This window comes from Rhea pennata, chromosome 15 (genome assembly GCF_028389875.1).
Source record: "Rhea pennata isolate bPtePen1 chromosome 15, bPtePen1.pri, whole genome shotgun sequence".
NCBI classification, from domain to species: domain Eukaryota; kingdom Metazoa; phylum Chordata; class Aves; order Rheiformes; family Rheidae; genus Rhea; species Rhea pennata.
In genome coordinates this window covers 10479183-10492182 of record NC_084677.1, presented here as the reverse complement: position 1 = coordinate 10492182, position 13000 = coordinate 10479183, and the positions used below count along the sequence as shown (strand labels likewise).

At 57.7% G+C, this 13000-nt stretch overlaps 2 protein-coding genes across 4 annotated transcripts in view; both read left to right on the top strand.

Moving 5' to 3' along the window:
* SYT17 (synaptotagmin 17) overlaps positions 1 to 3175 on the top strand; it is a 39513-nt gene extending 36338 nt beyond the window's left edge. Inside the window, exon 8 of the mRNA XM_062587995.1 lies at positions 2142 to 3175. Coding sequence (XP_062443979.1) covers positions 2142 to 2338 — 197 coding nt within the window. The 3' untranslated portion in view covers positions 2339 to 3175. The remainder of the gene's footprint in view (positions 1 to 2141) is intronic.
* Positions 3176 to 6925: 3750 nt separating this feature from the next.
* CLEC19A (C-type lectin domain containing 19A) lies at positions 6926 to 12777 on the top strand. 3 transcript variants are annotated; one of them, XM_062588654.1, is made up of 5 exons: positions 6926 to 7017; positions 10575 to 10740; positions 10866 to 10920; positions 11666 to 11798; positions 12652 to 12777. In XM_062588654.1, exons 1-5 carry the CDS (start codon positions 6927 to 6929, stop codon positions 12729 to 12731), a joined length of 525 nt encoding a protein of 174 aa, XP_062444638.1. In that variant the 5' UTR covers position 6926; the 3' UTR covers positions 12732 to 12777. The 3 variants fall into 3 exon arrangements, with proteins under 3 accessions (XP_062444638.1, XP_062444637.1, XP_062444639.1); XM_062588653.1 differs by having other exon boundaries at positions 10827 to 10920; XM_062588655.1 differs by lacking the exon at positions 6926 to 7017 and adding an exon at positions 9724 to 9810 and having other exon boundaries at positions 10827 to 10920.
* Positions 12778 to 13000: the final 223 nt, after the last annotated feature.

Below are 13000 nucleotides of genomic sequence, written 5' to 3'. Positions count from 1 at the left end.
TACTTTTATGTGTTTATGGTCATAATATTCTTTTTCTTTAGGATAATAAGTCATAGCAGGGCATTTAGCATAGTCATGCCAGCTACCTTGGTGATCCATTGCCGTGCAGGAGAGCTTGTTAGTAACCACGACAGGCTGAGTACTGCTGAGAGATGGATGGCTTAAAATTCCTCGCTGCACCCTCAGAAGATGGCCATTCCAGCTGAGCAGAGCTGTCCGCTTTGCGCTGGCACTTCCTCGGAGGTACGTCTGCGGGAGCGAGCGGCGCTGCCCCCAGAGGAACGATGGTGGCCACGGGACACACTCAGGTTCCTGCCACGACGATGTGCCGCAGCTTCGTTTCTAACTGCTTTAAAGATGGTCTTGAAATGCTCCAAGTTTTAATGTTGTATTTTTTAAGTGCGTTATAAGTTGGAGGAAGGGTTGGGAAGGATCTGGGATTGGGAATGACGGGGAAGCTTCAGCAGGTTTGTCTGCGTGGCCAAGAGCAGGGCAGGGTGAGAGCTGGCTGAGCTGGTCGGCGAGGAGGGCTCCCGCAAGCCCCCGCCGCAGGAGCGGGCACCTTCGCAGCTCGCTTGGGCGTCTTTGCACCTCTGCAGGCTGCCGGGCGAAGGCGCCTGCCGCAGCGCCCTGCTGCAGGTATCGCCGCTGAGACGGTGAGAAAGGCAGGGATACGCTTACGCAGCACGTTAAAACAGTACTAAGCAATCGTAGAATGTATTGCTGCGATAGCAGACAGGCAACCTTGGAAAAGACCCCGGCCAAAAGGGAGGTCGAGCCCCCGGCGGCGGAGCTGCCGGGGCGGGTGCAGTCCGCGCCGGCGCGGGCTCCGCGGCCGCCTGTGCCGCCAGGGCCGGTTCCCGCGCTGGCGGCAGGGACCTGCCTTCCCTTTGAACCCGCTTTCGCTCTGCAAGCCTGCGTCTGGGTCGCTCAGGGGATTTGGAGCCCCTGCAGACATTTCTTCTTAAAAATCCTTCCCCTTTATGAGAAGGTTTTTTAATCCTTCGTGTTTGAGCCAGTGCCTGTGGATATGCTGGCTTCAGCTCGCGCAGCCTGTTTGCTCAACTTCCTAATGAGCCGGCACGGGGCTTTATTTTGAAAAACGCAAAGCGCTTTCGCTCCTGCCCGGTGGGAGCGCTCAGCGTTTCCCAGGATCGGGCCCATAATTACAGCTCGTTGCTGTCTGCACTCTTTTGCTCTGTGAGATGAGGCCAATACCAAGGCTGCGGCGCTCAGTCTGTCCCCTCCTTGGTTCCTTTCCTGGGCTTTTCACTGTAGTAGCAGCAGAGACGATTATGGAGGATTGCTGCTTTATAAACGCCCTGCTGACAGCACGGTCTGTGTGTGATTCTGGTCTGCGAGTCGGGAACGATACCAGTCGTCGTTAGAACAGTTCGTTAACGTTTGCGTTTGGAGGAAAGCAGTGGGAAGTATTCCCTGTTCGTTCACCCAAATCTGTGCTGGTTTGCCTGCTGAGCTTGTACTTTGTGTAGACAAACATTTCAGCCTTTTCTTTACACAGGGTAATTTTGCGTCGCCTATTCTTGCTGAACGTTGTGATAGCGAGTTGTGGCTTTGCGGGTCCTGTTTATTTGAATCGTATTTTAATGTGCAGTGCAGCTTGTCTTACTCTTCCCAAACTACCGAGTAGGTCTCGCTAACGTTTTTGAGATACTAAGTTATGCGCCAGCAATTCTGGCATCTCGGGTTCAGCTTCTGCGAAATCTGTTCTAGAAATACTTTGCAAATGTCACCAGCCCACCCGGCTGCCGTGTCTGACGCCCGAGCGCGTGTCGCCACGCGGACCGCGTGGGCACGAAGGCGCTCTGCTGCCGAAAGTGGGGCTGGTCTGGGGAGGGGGCTGGAGCTCCCCGGGCGCTGCCGGCGGCGAGCCCCGCGGGGACGGGGGATGGCCCAGCTCGGCTTTTGAGGTCTTGGCTCCGACCTGCCCAGCGGCCACGAGTACCTTCCCGTGCAAATCTGCCCGGAGGGTTGAGGCAGTGCTGGGGGAGCGGGAAGGGACACCAGCTCTCGGGAGGGTTTTGCGCGCCGTTCCGGGGCGGCGTTTGCCAGCGCAGTGGGTTTGGCTCTCTCGGGCTGGTGGTCATGCCTTGATCCGTCTCCGTCTCTTCTCTCCCCAGTGTACGGCCACAACGTGAAGAGCAGCAACGACTTCATCGGCCGGATCGTCATCGGGCAGTACGCCACGGGCGCGCCCGAGTCCAACCACTGGCGCCGGATGCTGGGCTCCCACCGCACGGCCGTGGAGCAGTGGCACAGCCTGCGCTCCCGGCAGGAGTGCGACCGCGTCTCCCCCGCCTCCCTGGAGGTGACATGAGGAGGGCGCCGGCGGCCGCCGAGCCCGGCCCGGCGGGCGGAGGAGGAAGAACCACCCGAGAAGAGCAAGACCCGCCCCGCGCCCTCGCACGCACCCGCTGCCGGGCCGCCGCGGCCGGCCGGGCCGGGAGCCCCGCCGCCGTCTCGTCCCCCAGCGGGCCGGGGCCGAGATGCGCCAGCCGGGGGCCCGGAGCTGGCGGCGGGGCTCGGAGCCGCCTCCGCGGCCCCAGCGGTCCCCGGCCGCGGCTCGTGTTCTCGGAGATATCAGTACCTTGTGCTCTCGTTGGTGAACGTGGTGATTAGGCTAGGATATTTTTTTAAGCGGTAGACTGTGGTGAAGTCGATTCCCACGCTGGTTTTGTCCTTGTGCTAGTGACAGTTAGCCCCCGTTAGTGCGTCCGCGTGCGTGCGCGCGCCGGGGCGCGCGTGGCTGTACGCTCGCGCCGATGCAGCCGCGCAGCGGCCGCCGCTCCGCGTAGCAGCCTGTGTGTGTCGAGTAGATACCGTCACGATAGAGCAAACGTTGCCGATAACATTTGTACGGGGAAAGCCAGCCCGTGGCTTTTAAAGCCTACATAAAGCCTACGGCGGACAGAAGAGACCCGCTGTGGGGACTTCTGCAGTGAGGAACACCCAAAATCCGCAATTTTAATTTTCCGACAGACTGCAGCGGCTTTTTCCATGTCTTGTGTGTTAACCAAGGTAGTTTTCCGAGTCACCAAGTGAATGTAGCTACGGTCAAGCTGTCTGCTTCTGTACATTTTTTTCATAGCGTGTTGTCTGATATGATGCAGGTGGTATATTTATTGAAAATAAATCTATTTAATTGTGCCATGTATACTGAGGTGATGCCTGGTAGCCCAATTCATCTGTGTGTCGAGCTCAGTTGGTTACGTTTATGGCACAAGGAAGGATGCAGCTCGGTGGTGACCCCCTTCTTGCTCACCACAGATGAACCAGTGGAGAGCAGTCGGGGAGGTGGGCTGCTGCGGATTTGTCCCAGAAGAGGTTCAAATGCGTTGTCCTTCCCGTGGGTAGCTCCCATGCACAATACACCCAAAGTGCTGGGAATCTGATGTGAAAAAGGCTTTGTGCTGGGCTGTGGGTCTGTTCTTTGCAAGATTGGGCCCCATATAATTTTTTTTGTTGCTCAGTTTATCAGTGTTACCGTGACTGTGTGATAGTTTGCATCTTGTTTACAGCCTATTCAGAAAGTAAATGAAAAGGACATCAGCTTGAAGGGAGCTGGGCCTGACCCGCGAATTTATTGTTTTTCTGTATCTGCATTTTGGAGAAAGAAGCATCTGCCCTGCCTTCAGCAGTGTTTATCCATGTTATGATGGAAAGCCTCAGGCCCTGGGTTGCCTCCGCTGCCGTGTCAGGGCTTTGGCAGTCAAACCCAAGAGGTGGGAGGAAGGCCCCAGGGCTCTGGCCTTGTCCTGCTCCCTAGCTCACCTGTGTAATTGCTTTATAACAACCCGTGGCCTTTTGCACCCGCTGCGCACGGCTCTTCTCCTCCAGCATCAGCAGAGGTGGGAGCCCTCTGCCCGCCCCAGGGCTTTTCGGTTGAGCCCCCGCTGGTCTGTACCACAGAGTGCGGATTTGTTTGCTTGTTCTGTAGCCAGGGACCCCGTGGGACACCTGCAGACAGCAGCCTGCTTCGGTTTGGGTTGGGTTGTGGGTATTTCATTCCCCTCTGTGCTTGGACACAGACCTTCACATAATACATGTGACAGCTAAATTTGGTGCAGTGACCTCACCATCGTGGAGGAGGAAATCACAAGGTAAGAAGTGTAGGAGCAAAGTTCTTCTCAAAGCCAACCTGAAGCATCAAAAAGCTCTGAACGTGGGGCATAACATGATTGGATGGGAGAGGGCAATGACAAAACCCAGGGGGAACCACGAGCTGCAGTGACTGTTCTTCACCCGTCTGCTCTTCTCAGATATTTTAGAGCATGTCGTCTTTGAACACGTGTTTAACAGAAAGTCTTCAGCACTGGGTGATGACGGGGATTTGGCCAAGTAATGTATGATTCAAGTGCCTCTGGTTTCCTCCAAGAGATGTGCTCTCCTCTTTGCATCAGGAAGGCAGCTCACTGGGGGAGAGGAGCAGCACATACACCCACTCCAAGGCAGAGTGCGGTGTGTCCTCGGCTACAGGGTATCGAAAGGCCTTGGTGACCTCATGGCTGGACCATCACCTAGTTGATGGGGCTGAGAGTAAACATAGGTAGGAGTTTGCCCTTGTTACTTTGGTCACAGGCTGTCATCTTCTGAACGGCACCTCACCAGAGGAGCACCCATATTTCTTGTGGCCGCAAACAGCTGCTCGTGTGCACCTGGTTCTTAGCTATTCTCCAGCACAGCTGGAGAAAGAGCACAAAGCTTCAGGGATGGGGACAGAGGTTACCCGAGGGCTGTTCCAGCCTCTGCTGACGTCCCTCTTTCCGAGTGTCTCCTCTGTGGATGATGGCTTTCAGCTCTCATCTGCCTCTCTGCGAGTTGAAGAGAATACTGCAGGTAGTAAAACACCTCTTCTGTCCCACAGTGAAGATGGTGGCAAATCTCTCTGTTCTTTGGCTTTCCTTCTGGTTAGTCTCATCAAAAAGTCACTGAGGAGAGGGCACCCCAGGGGAGCCCTGGGCAAACAAGCACGGGAGGAGGCCAGTCTGTTGCTGTTGCAAGCGAAGGCTCAGATGAGGTGGGGGGTGGTGGTGGTGGGGAGGTTAGCAGTCACTAGTGTTGCCATTAATACTCTTCCACGGGCAGCTGCATGAGCTCTGTGCTCTCACGGAAGCTAACATGAGACCTGTGATGTGCTTTGCTTAAGCATGGGGGAAGAAAACCTACAAAGCAGATGCTTGCCCCCAGGGCTGTCCTTGGAGGCACAAGGTCTCCACAGTCTACCTTGTTTTGCAGAAATGGGGTGGTCACATAAATACACGTTGCCAAAAATCGACAGAGCCTGAGAGAGAGGAGCACGAGACAACGTCAGTAAAAGTAGCATCACAGCACGTTGAGGAGAGCTCCTGCATGCACGACACGCATGGCACGCGTGTCCTCTTGCTGCCCCGGAGCTGTGCCAAAACTGGTGGCCAGCTGCTCCGTGGCATGGTCCCGGGCTGCACTGGTGGCACATGCAGCCTTCACGCCGGCCACATCAAGTGGACAAGATGCTCCGGAGATTGCATCTGTCAGAAATGGGCTGGGATTAGTTATTTGGGTTCTTTGCTCTCTTGGTAAGCATAAACTTACGTGCTTTGGGGGTAAGCTAATGTGCTCGAGCATTTTGTTCCATGGTTTGGTGATGATTGCCTATTACGTGAGCTTTATCGAGGAGCTGCATGCAGCTAAGAAGGGAAAAGTCTTGCAGTTATGTTTTAATAGTCTGAATTCCTTTATTTTTAGTAGTCTGATACATCGCTAGCCTTTCCCTTGGGCTGTCTAGTTTCACATTAATGTGTGGAAGTCCTAAGGGAAGAGGGGGAGTGTTCTCAAAGGGTTTTATAAACTGCAGAGAAAATTAAATACGTGAGAGTTGATTGAATGAGCTTTTGTCTCTGCAGCAAGTCTGGGCGTTTTGCTATACTGAATGCTTTGTGTTACCCCAAATTACTACTTCCTGAATCTTGCCCCTAAATAAACAGGGCTCGACCAAACTGTTGTCCCAGAAAATATTTAAAATGTAAATCTGTACCTAAGACTAGAAAGTGGATAGCGCATTGACCGTGTTCCCAGATGATTCGTTCAATGCTGGCTGAAGGCACCAGCTGCAACTGGAGCAGGGCTGTAAAACTTCACAACTCTCGTACCTCTTCTCCTTCCCTTTTCTGTGTGCCCTTACCAGGGCAAACATCTAAAAAAATGACTTTATACAGTATCTTAACAAATCTGAAGGTTATTTCCAGTTACAAGCTTGACCACAGAAAGGGGACATGCGAGAGCATCCGTAATGCCGACTGCTGCTCAGTGCTGAAGGCTTTCGGGTGCTGCAGGACGGCGGGACAACCGCGTGGACCCGGCGAGCTGCTGCAGCGAGCGCGGTCCTCGCAGCGTAGCGGGTGGTTTCCTTTTCCAGGTTGTCTGAGTGTGTTAAAACACTGCTTTCCCCCCGTTTTTCAGAAGGACTGCACGAAACGGGGAAGTGATGGATTAGAAGATGCAACCAAAGGCAGCAAGAACGAGCCCAGCGCTAAGGCAGACCTTCCGCACCGGCCGGGGGCCTCGGCCCGGCGCCGCGCGCTCCGCCGCAGCCCAGCGGGCGCCAGCGCCCGGCGGCCCCGGCCGGGTTCCGCCGCGCTCGCCGGTCCCGCGGCGGGCAGAGCGGGCGCGCCGGGGGCGCGGAGAGGGGAAGCGCCGCCCGGGGCGCTCCCCGGCCGGGGCTGGCCGTGCCCGCGGGCGCCCCGTCTGCCGCCCGCCAGGCCGCAGGTAGGAGGCGGAGGAGCGCGAGGAAGGTCCCTCGCGGGCTGCGAAGGCGGTCTGGCCGGAGGCAGGCAGGCAGGGAGGGAGGGGGCAGCGCGCCGGCCGGCCGGCCGCCCCCGCGGCACGTCCGCCCCGCGCGGAGCCGGGAGCGAGCGCGCCGGCCGGCCATGGCGGGGCGCGGGCACCTGTGCGCCGTGCTCTCCGCGGCCTTGCTCGCCGCCCAGGCTTTCCCGCAGACCAATATCAAGATCAGCCAAGGTGAGCGCGAGGCGGGCAAGCAGCGGGCTCTCCCCGTTTCTCTGAGCGCCCCGGGACGCCCAGGCTGCGCCCCGGGAGGCGCCAGCCGCCCCCCGCGCCCCCGCCCCCCGCGCTGCCCCCGCCGCCTTCGCTTCGCCGTGCGCGGCGCAGGCTGGGCTTTCTCCCGGGAGCAGGCGCCGCCGCCGCAGGGGCGATTCCCCCCGGCCCGCTCGCTGCCGCCTTCCCCCCGGCGCGGGGGGACGGGCCGCGGGCGCGCTGTGCTGCTCCGGGGACGGGGACGGGGACGGGGGGAGCCTGCGCGCAGCGCGGCCCCGGCGCTGCCGCTCCGCGGCTGCTCGCCGTCAGGCGTACGCGGGAACGGGAGCGGAAAGCGGCTCCTTTGGTGAGTTAGGGAGAAAAATCGTCGGTACGAGCTTGGCTTTCCTGCCAGACCACTAATCGATGGGAGCTTCACCAAAACTAATTAGGGAGGAAAAAACTGAGATTGCTCCTATCCGTTAGCACTAGCGATAAGGTGTTGCTGGGCTGGAGGAGGGCTGCTGCGAGTGGCTGCGGCATCCTTACGTCTGGGAACACACATGGCAGATTTTATTCTGTGAAAACAGCTTGATTTTGCTACAGGATTTTAAAAAGTTGAGCCCTCTCTATCGGAAAGGATGCCGCTGTCCTAGCACGCTTCAAATGCTGTTAGGATCCCGCGTGGCAGCTCGTGACGTGCGCTTTGAAGAGCACTTGTAAAACGCTGCCCAGGCCCGTCGCTGGCTGCCCGCCGGTCGGCCCGGGCCCCCCAGCCTGGCCCCTCCGGCACCGCGTGTCCCCCCGCCAGCGGGACCCACCGCCCCCTCCCCGGCTGCCGAGGCAGGGGGGTCTCCACGGGAAGGGCTGGTGGTCGCGCACCCCGGGGACCCGCTCGGGTCTTCTCCATCAGCCTCAGCCTGCCGCGAGCCCCTCGGTGCTGGTGGGCGCCCTCCGGTCCCGGCAGCGGCGGAGGAGCTGAAGCTGTCCCTTGCCAATCCTGTCCTAGCCCCGTGCGTCCCGTCTCAAACCCGCTGCCGGCCCCACTGTGCAGGAGGCATGCACTTGGCGTTTTGTCTTTCCCAGTAGCGTCCCGGCATAATAAAACCTTGATGCTGGCTGGGATTTTCTCCATTAATTGTTTCTGGTTGGAAAGCGGCTACTTGAGGAAGTGAGATTTTTTTGCTGGGAATGTGGCAGGTTCTACAAAATTTCTTTCTGATTCAAAATACGAGCCTCAGCTGCTGGCGTTGGGGGCGAGGGGTCCCTAGAGGGCAGTGAGTGTGCCCGCGTACTCACAGCCGTACATGCGGCTTCTTACAACCTTTCTCCTAAAAATAGCCCCCAAAGTTCCCAGATAAGCGCAGTGCCGTGGCCCTCCTTGCCTGTAGATTTAAGAGTAATACTCCTCCTCCAAAGAGCATGTGAACGCCTCCAATGGGACCTAACAGAAAAGATGCTAATTAAACACTGACCTCCTTTCTCCCCCCCCCTTTTTGGTATATTTAACCTCAAATTCCTTCAGGCACCTATGGTTCGCTGAAGCTCATCAAATTAATGATACCTAATGGGAAAGCAGTGTAGAATATCAAAGAGGGACTGGCCCCATCCATGACCTTTCTCGGCTGCTCAGAACAAAAGGAGAGGACTTTTACCGGATGATGAGGCCAGCCTCCAAGCCCAAGATGGCCATTTGGGACTGGGACCCAGTGTCCCCGGTGCAATTAGCACTCCAAAGCAGAGGGCCCTGTTTGTTGCTGGTTTAAAACCTGCTAATTTTACCATCGTGTTGTTAAAGGTGAAGAGTTCGGTGAGGTTTTAACTGCCTCTCTAAAAATACCTGTTCCCAGAGAACCTTTGGAGCTCGTAGTGTCTGTCAGGGCAACATCTCCACCGTGCCAGCTGCTGCCTGCACATGTGGGCATAGGGTGCAGTCCTGCCGGAGAGGCTCTGCTGCAAAATCATGGGCACGCAGAGCATCGGCACGTTGTGGCAAGCAGCCAGAGCTGCCTCCTGCTTTCATCCAGGGGTTTCTTATCTTCCTTTTTTCCCTAGCCTGTAAAGCCATCAGAGATAAGGCTGTGCAAGCAAGCCATGCCTCTCACCAGGGTTCCTCCGCCCCGGAGACGGCGGCCGGCTCTGCGGGGACTGGCTGGCACCACGCTCTGCAGGGGGGAAAGGCCCTGCTTTAGCATCTACTCAGTACTCTTTTCAGGAGAAAAGGCTCTTTGCGTTTTTGGTTTCTGTCACCTGCAAATTGTGTGTAGCATGTGGGATTAATTGCCTGATGTTTGTAAAATGCTCAGAGATTCCCAAGTGGAAAGAACTGATGAAATATAAAATTATCTCCCAAGAGGTTGCCAGTGCTGCTGGGACTAGGAGGAAATTATTCAGCTCAGCTAATGCTCCCATAGCCACTTAAAATTCGTCTAGTTTCTCCTTTTCTCCACGTCGCAATGCTGCGCGTGGAGCTATCGCTTCACGAGCTGCCTTGAGCAGCAGTTGGCTCTGCACACCAATTGCTCTCATTGCAAAGCCATTTCCCCCGACATCCTAAAAAGCCCTGAGGCTTTTTAGCTCCAGTTCAACCTCTCCAGATTGGAGCCTCTTACCTGCTTGGATGGTTTTGTGGCATCTACCTCCCCCGAGGATTTTGTCTGCATTGATTGGTTCCTCTGGTCTCGAAGACTGCAAGAGCCCTTGTCCCATCCCGGCCATGCCATGGGCGACCTTGCCGCGGGCTGCTCCCTCCCGCTTGAGCCAAGACCCGAAACAGCGGTGAGGAGCGTGGGACGCTGGGTGGCTTCAAACAGCTCAAAAATGGCGAATAGAGAAATAAGGATATTGCCCAGGGGCTGATGGTTTGGAGATTATGGGCGTGTTCGTATAGGGATTTTACGCCTGGGTCCTTTGTGAATGATCCCGAGGAACGTGTGGGATCACCGCGGGAAAAAGGTGAGCACCGAGCGCTCCTCACATCGGCAGCACCTGAGAGCACCAGCTGTGTTCACACTGCAGCAAGGGCAAAGGCTCCGCGAACACGTGCTGTGCACACTCGCGGCCTCTTCGGAGCGACTTCCCTGCGCGCTGAGGCCAAACAGAGAGAAACGCGGCGGCCGGCTGGCCGGGAATGGGCTCGCGCGAGCTTTGCAGGAGGTGGCCGTGGCCGTGGCCGTGGTGGCCCCTCTGCAGCCCATCAGCCATTGCCTCCTGGCAGGGACACGTTTGCTGCATCCCCTGGTGCGAGGGGTGGGGGGCTGGACCTTTTATTTTCCCCACCAACAGCAGAGGTTCAGGGCACCTTCATTTTTGGGCACCTTCATTTTTAAGCATCTTGCACCTGAAACCACGTTAAGCAGACTTGAAATTTCACACTTGAAGTTTCTATGTAGATGCCAAAGCCGGGGAAACTTGTGGCTTCTGCAATTTTTTTTGTTTTCACCAGCCTGTTTGGGTTTTTCTGCGCATTTGCTGGGCGCAGTGGGGCCGGCCGCTCGCTGCTGCCTTGCCTGACTGCTGCTGCCCACTCCGCTTCTCCCCAGCGATGCCGCAGCCCGTGCAGGCCTACTCCTGCCCTCTCTTCTGGACCGAGTACGAGGGCCACTGCTACAGATACTTCCCCATCAACAAAACCTGGGCCGAGGCCGACCTTTACTGCGCCGAGTTCTCCATCGGCATCAGGTCGGCGAAGCTGGCCTCCATCCACAGGTAAGGGCGCCTCCGTGGCCGGCTCGCGCCCGCCGCGAGCGCAGGGCGGTGCTGGCCGCGCGGCTCACGCGACCCCCCGGCTGCAGCTGGGAGGAGAACGTCTTTGTGTACGACCTGGTGAACAGCCGCGTGCCGGGGATCCCCACCGACGTCTGGACGGGACTCAACGACCTCCGGCAGGTGAGGACCCGCCGCCGCCTCTCCCAAACGTACCCGCTGTTTGCGTTTTACAGAGCCTGGACAGGGCGGTCGTTCAGATTTTAAAACATATTTTGTGGCAATTGTTGTATGTTTTTTTCCCCCCTTTGGCCTCTTTTTTCTGTCTTTCCGGTGAGTATGGCAGAACACCTGCTGCACAAGTGTTTTGGCTCTTTCTTCCTATCATTCTGAAAAATTTGAGAATTGTTTGGGAATTTATATCATTACACAGTCCAGTGCTGTGAGCTGTAAGTGTCTCCAAAAATAGTGCTGTCGGCACCACCAGGCTGCACTGCCGTGATGCTCTGCAGCATTTCAGAAGGTGAAACTCTGGAAATATACAATGAGAAAATAAAAATTGAGGATGTCAGGAGAATAGTCGCAGGTGAACAGTTTGGGAAAAGAAGGGAAATGGGAGGAGAGGGAGAAACTGAATTTTTGCACTCGCACGTTATAAGGATGATTTTAGGAGAATCAAGATATGTTCAGGAACGTCATTTAGGAGAAAAAGGCCCTTTGCAATAGAGACATTTAGCTGCCTTTCTGAGCAGCTGCGGGTTCGCGCACGGCGAGCTGGAGGCGCCTGCTGGCCGCGGGTTTCATGTGCCGCCGGCCGGCCGGTGCCTCCCGCGCGCGGCCGGTCCCCTGCCCCGGCCGGCCGCCTGCAGCAGCGTCCCCGTCCCCCGCGGGTCCCGGTGTGGCACGGGAGCTGAGCTGGCCTTTCCAGGAGGGCCACTTCGAGTGGACGGACGGCTCCTCGTACGACTACAACTACTGGGACGGGAACCAGCCGGACGACGGGATCCACGCCATGCCGGCGGAGGAGGACTGCGTGCAGATCTGGTACAGGCACAGCAGCGGTGAGTGCCCCCGGCGCGCCGCGCAAGGACGCCCTCCGTTCTATTTGCGTGTAAATAAATCCAACCCATCGCAGCTCAGCCCTTCTGGAGAGGATGCTGGCAGGCTGACGGTTTGCATTTTCGATTTGTTTTATTATTTTCTCTAGCTTTTTTTTTTTTTTTTTTTTTTTTGCAGAGAGGTGATTTGTTTTCTGTTATTGCGGCCCCGTTGCAGGGGTCCGTACGTACTCACTCGCTTTCCCTGTTCATAACCCATTTCTCTCCTGCTCCGACACGCTCCCTCTTCAGTCGCAGCTGTTCCTGATGAACAGAAGGCAAGAGGGGAACATGGCTCACTTCAGAGAATTGCTGCATTTAGTCAAAGGTCACATTTTCTGATTTCCCCCGCCTGCAAACAGCTTGTGCAAAGATCCGTCAGGCTGCCAGCTTTTCCCTCCCTCGTGTAGGCCGCAGGGATCTCGCTGAAGCGAGGCAGGATCCTGCTTGTGCAAAAATTAACACTTCAGTTCCCTGTTATTATTGCCTGGCGTCGCTGCGGAGCGTCACGCGCTCGGCCTGCGGGAGCGCAAAACTGTTTATTCCTAGCAAATACCGGCAAATAGATAAACGTGACCTGCGGAGACCGTGGGGCACGAAGCACAGCTCCTGGCTTGCTCGCTGCTTCCCGCGAGACCCTCGCGGCGGCGCCCGGGCCCGCGGACATAAATCCGCCGTTTCGTTTTGCTTCCTCCCCGCCCCGGAGCGAGGCGCCGGGGGTCCGCGCCGCAGCGGCCTCGCGCCCGCGCCAGCCGCACCGATCCGGGCCGCGGCGCGGGCGGGCGACCCCTGAGGCCGTGTTTTCTCTCCCCGGCAGCGCTGCGCTCCTGGAACGACAACAGCTGCGGCAGGCAGTTCCCCTTCGTCTGCAAGATCCCCTCGCTGGCGGCCGAGTAGCGGCGACGCGCGGGGGGCCGCCCGGCGGGGGCCCCGTGCCCGGCTCGCCCCCCGCGCCACCCCCCGCAACGCGCGGCCGCGGCCGGGCCGGAGCAGGAGGCGGCGGGAGCCCCGCGGCCGCCGCCGGGCGAAGCCTCCCGGCGCCGAGCGGGCCCGAAGCCGAGCCGGGCTGCGGCTCGAAGCGCAGCGCCGCGCCGTGCTAGAGGAAACCCGCGATTTTGCCACCTTGCCACGTGGTTATTGCTCCCCGCCCCCTAAGAAATACGGTG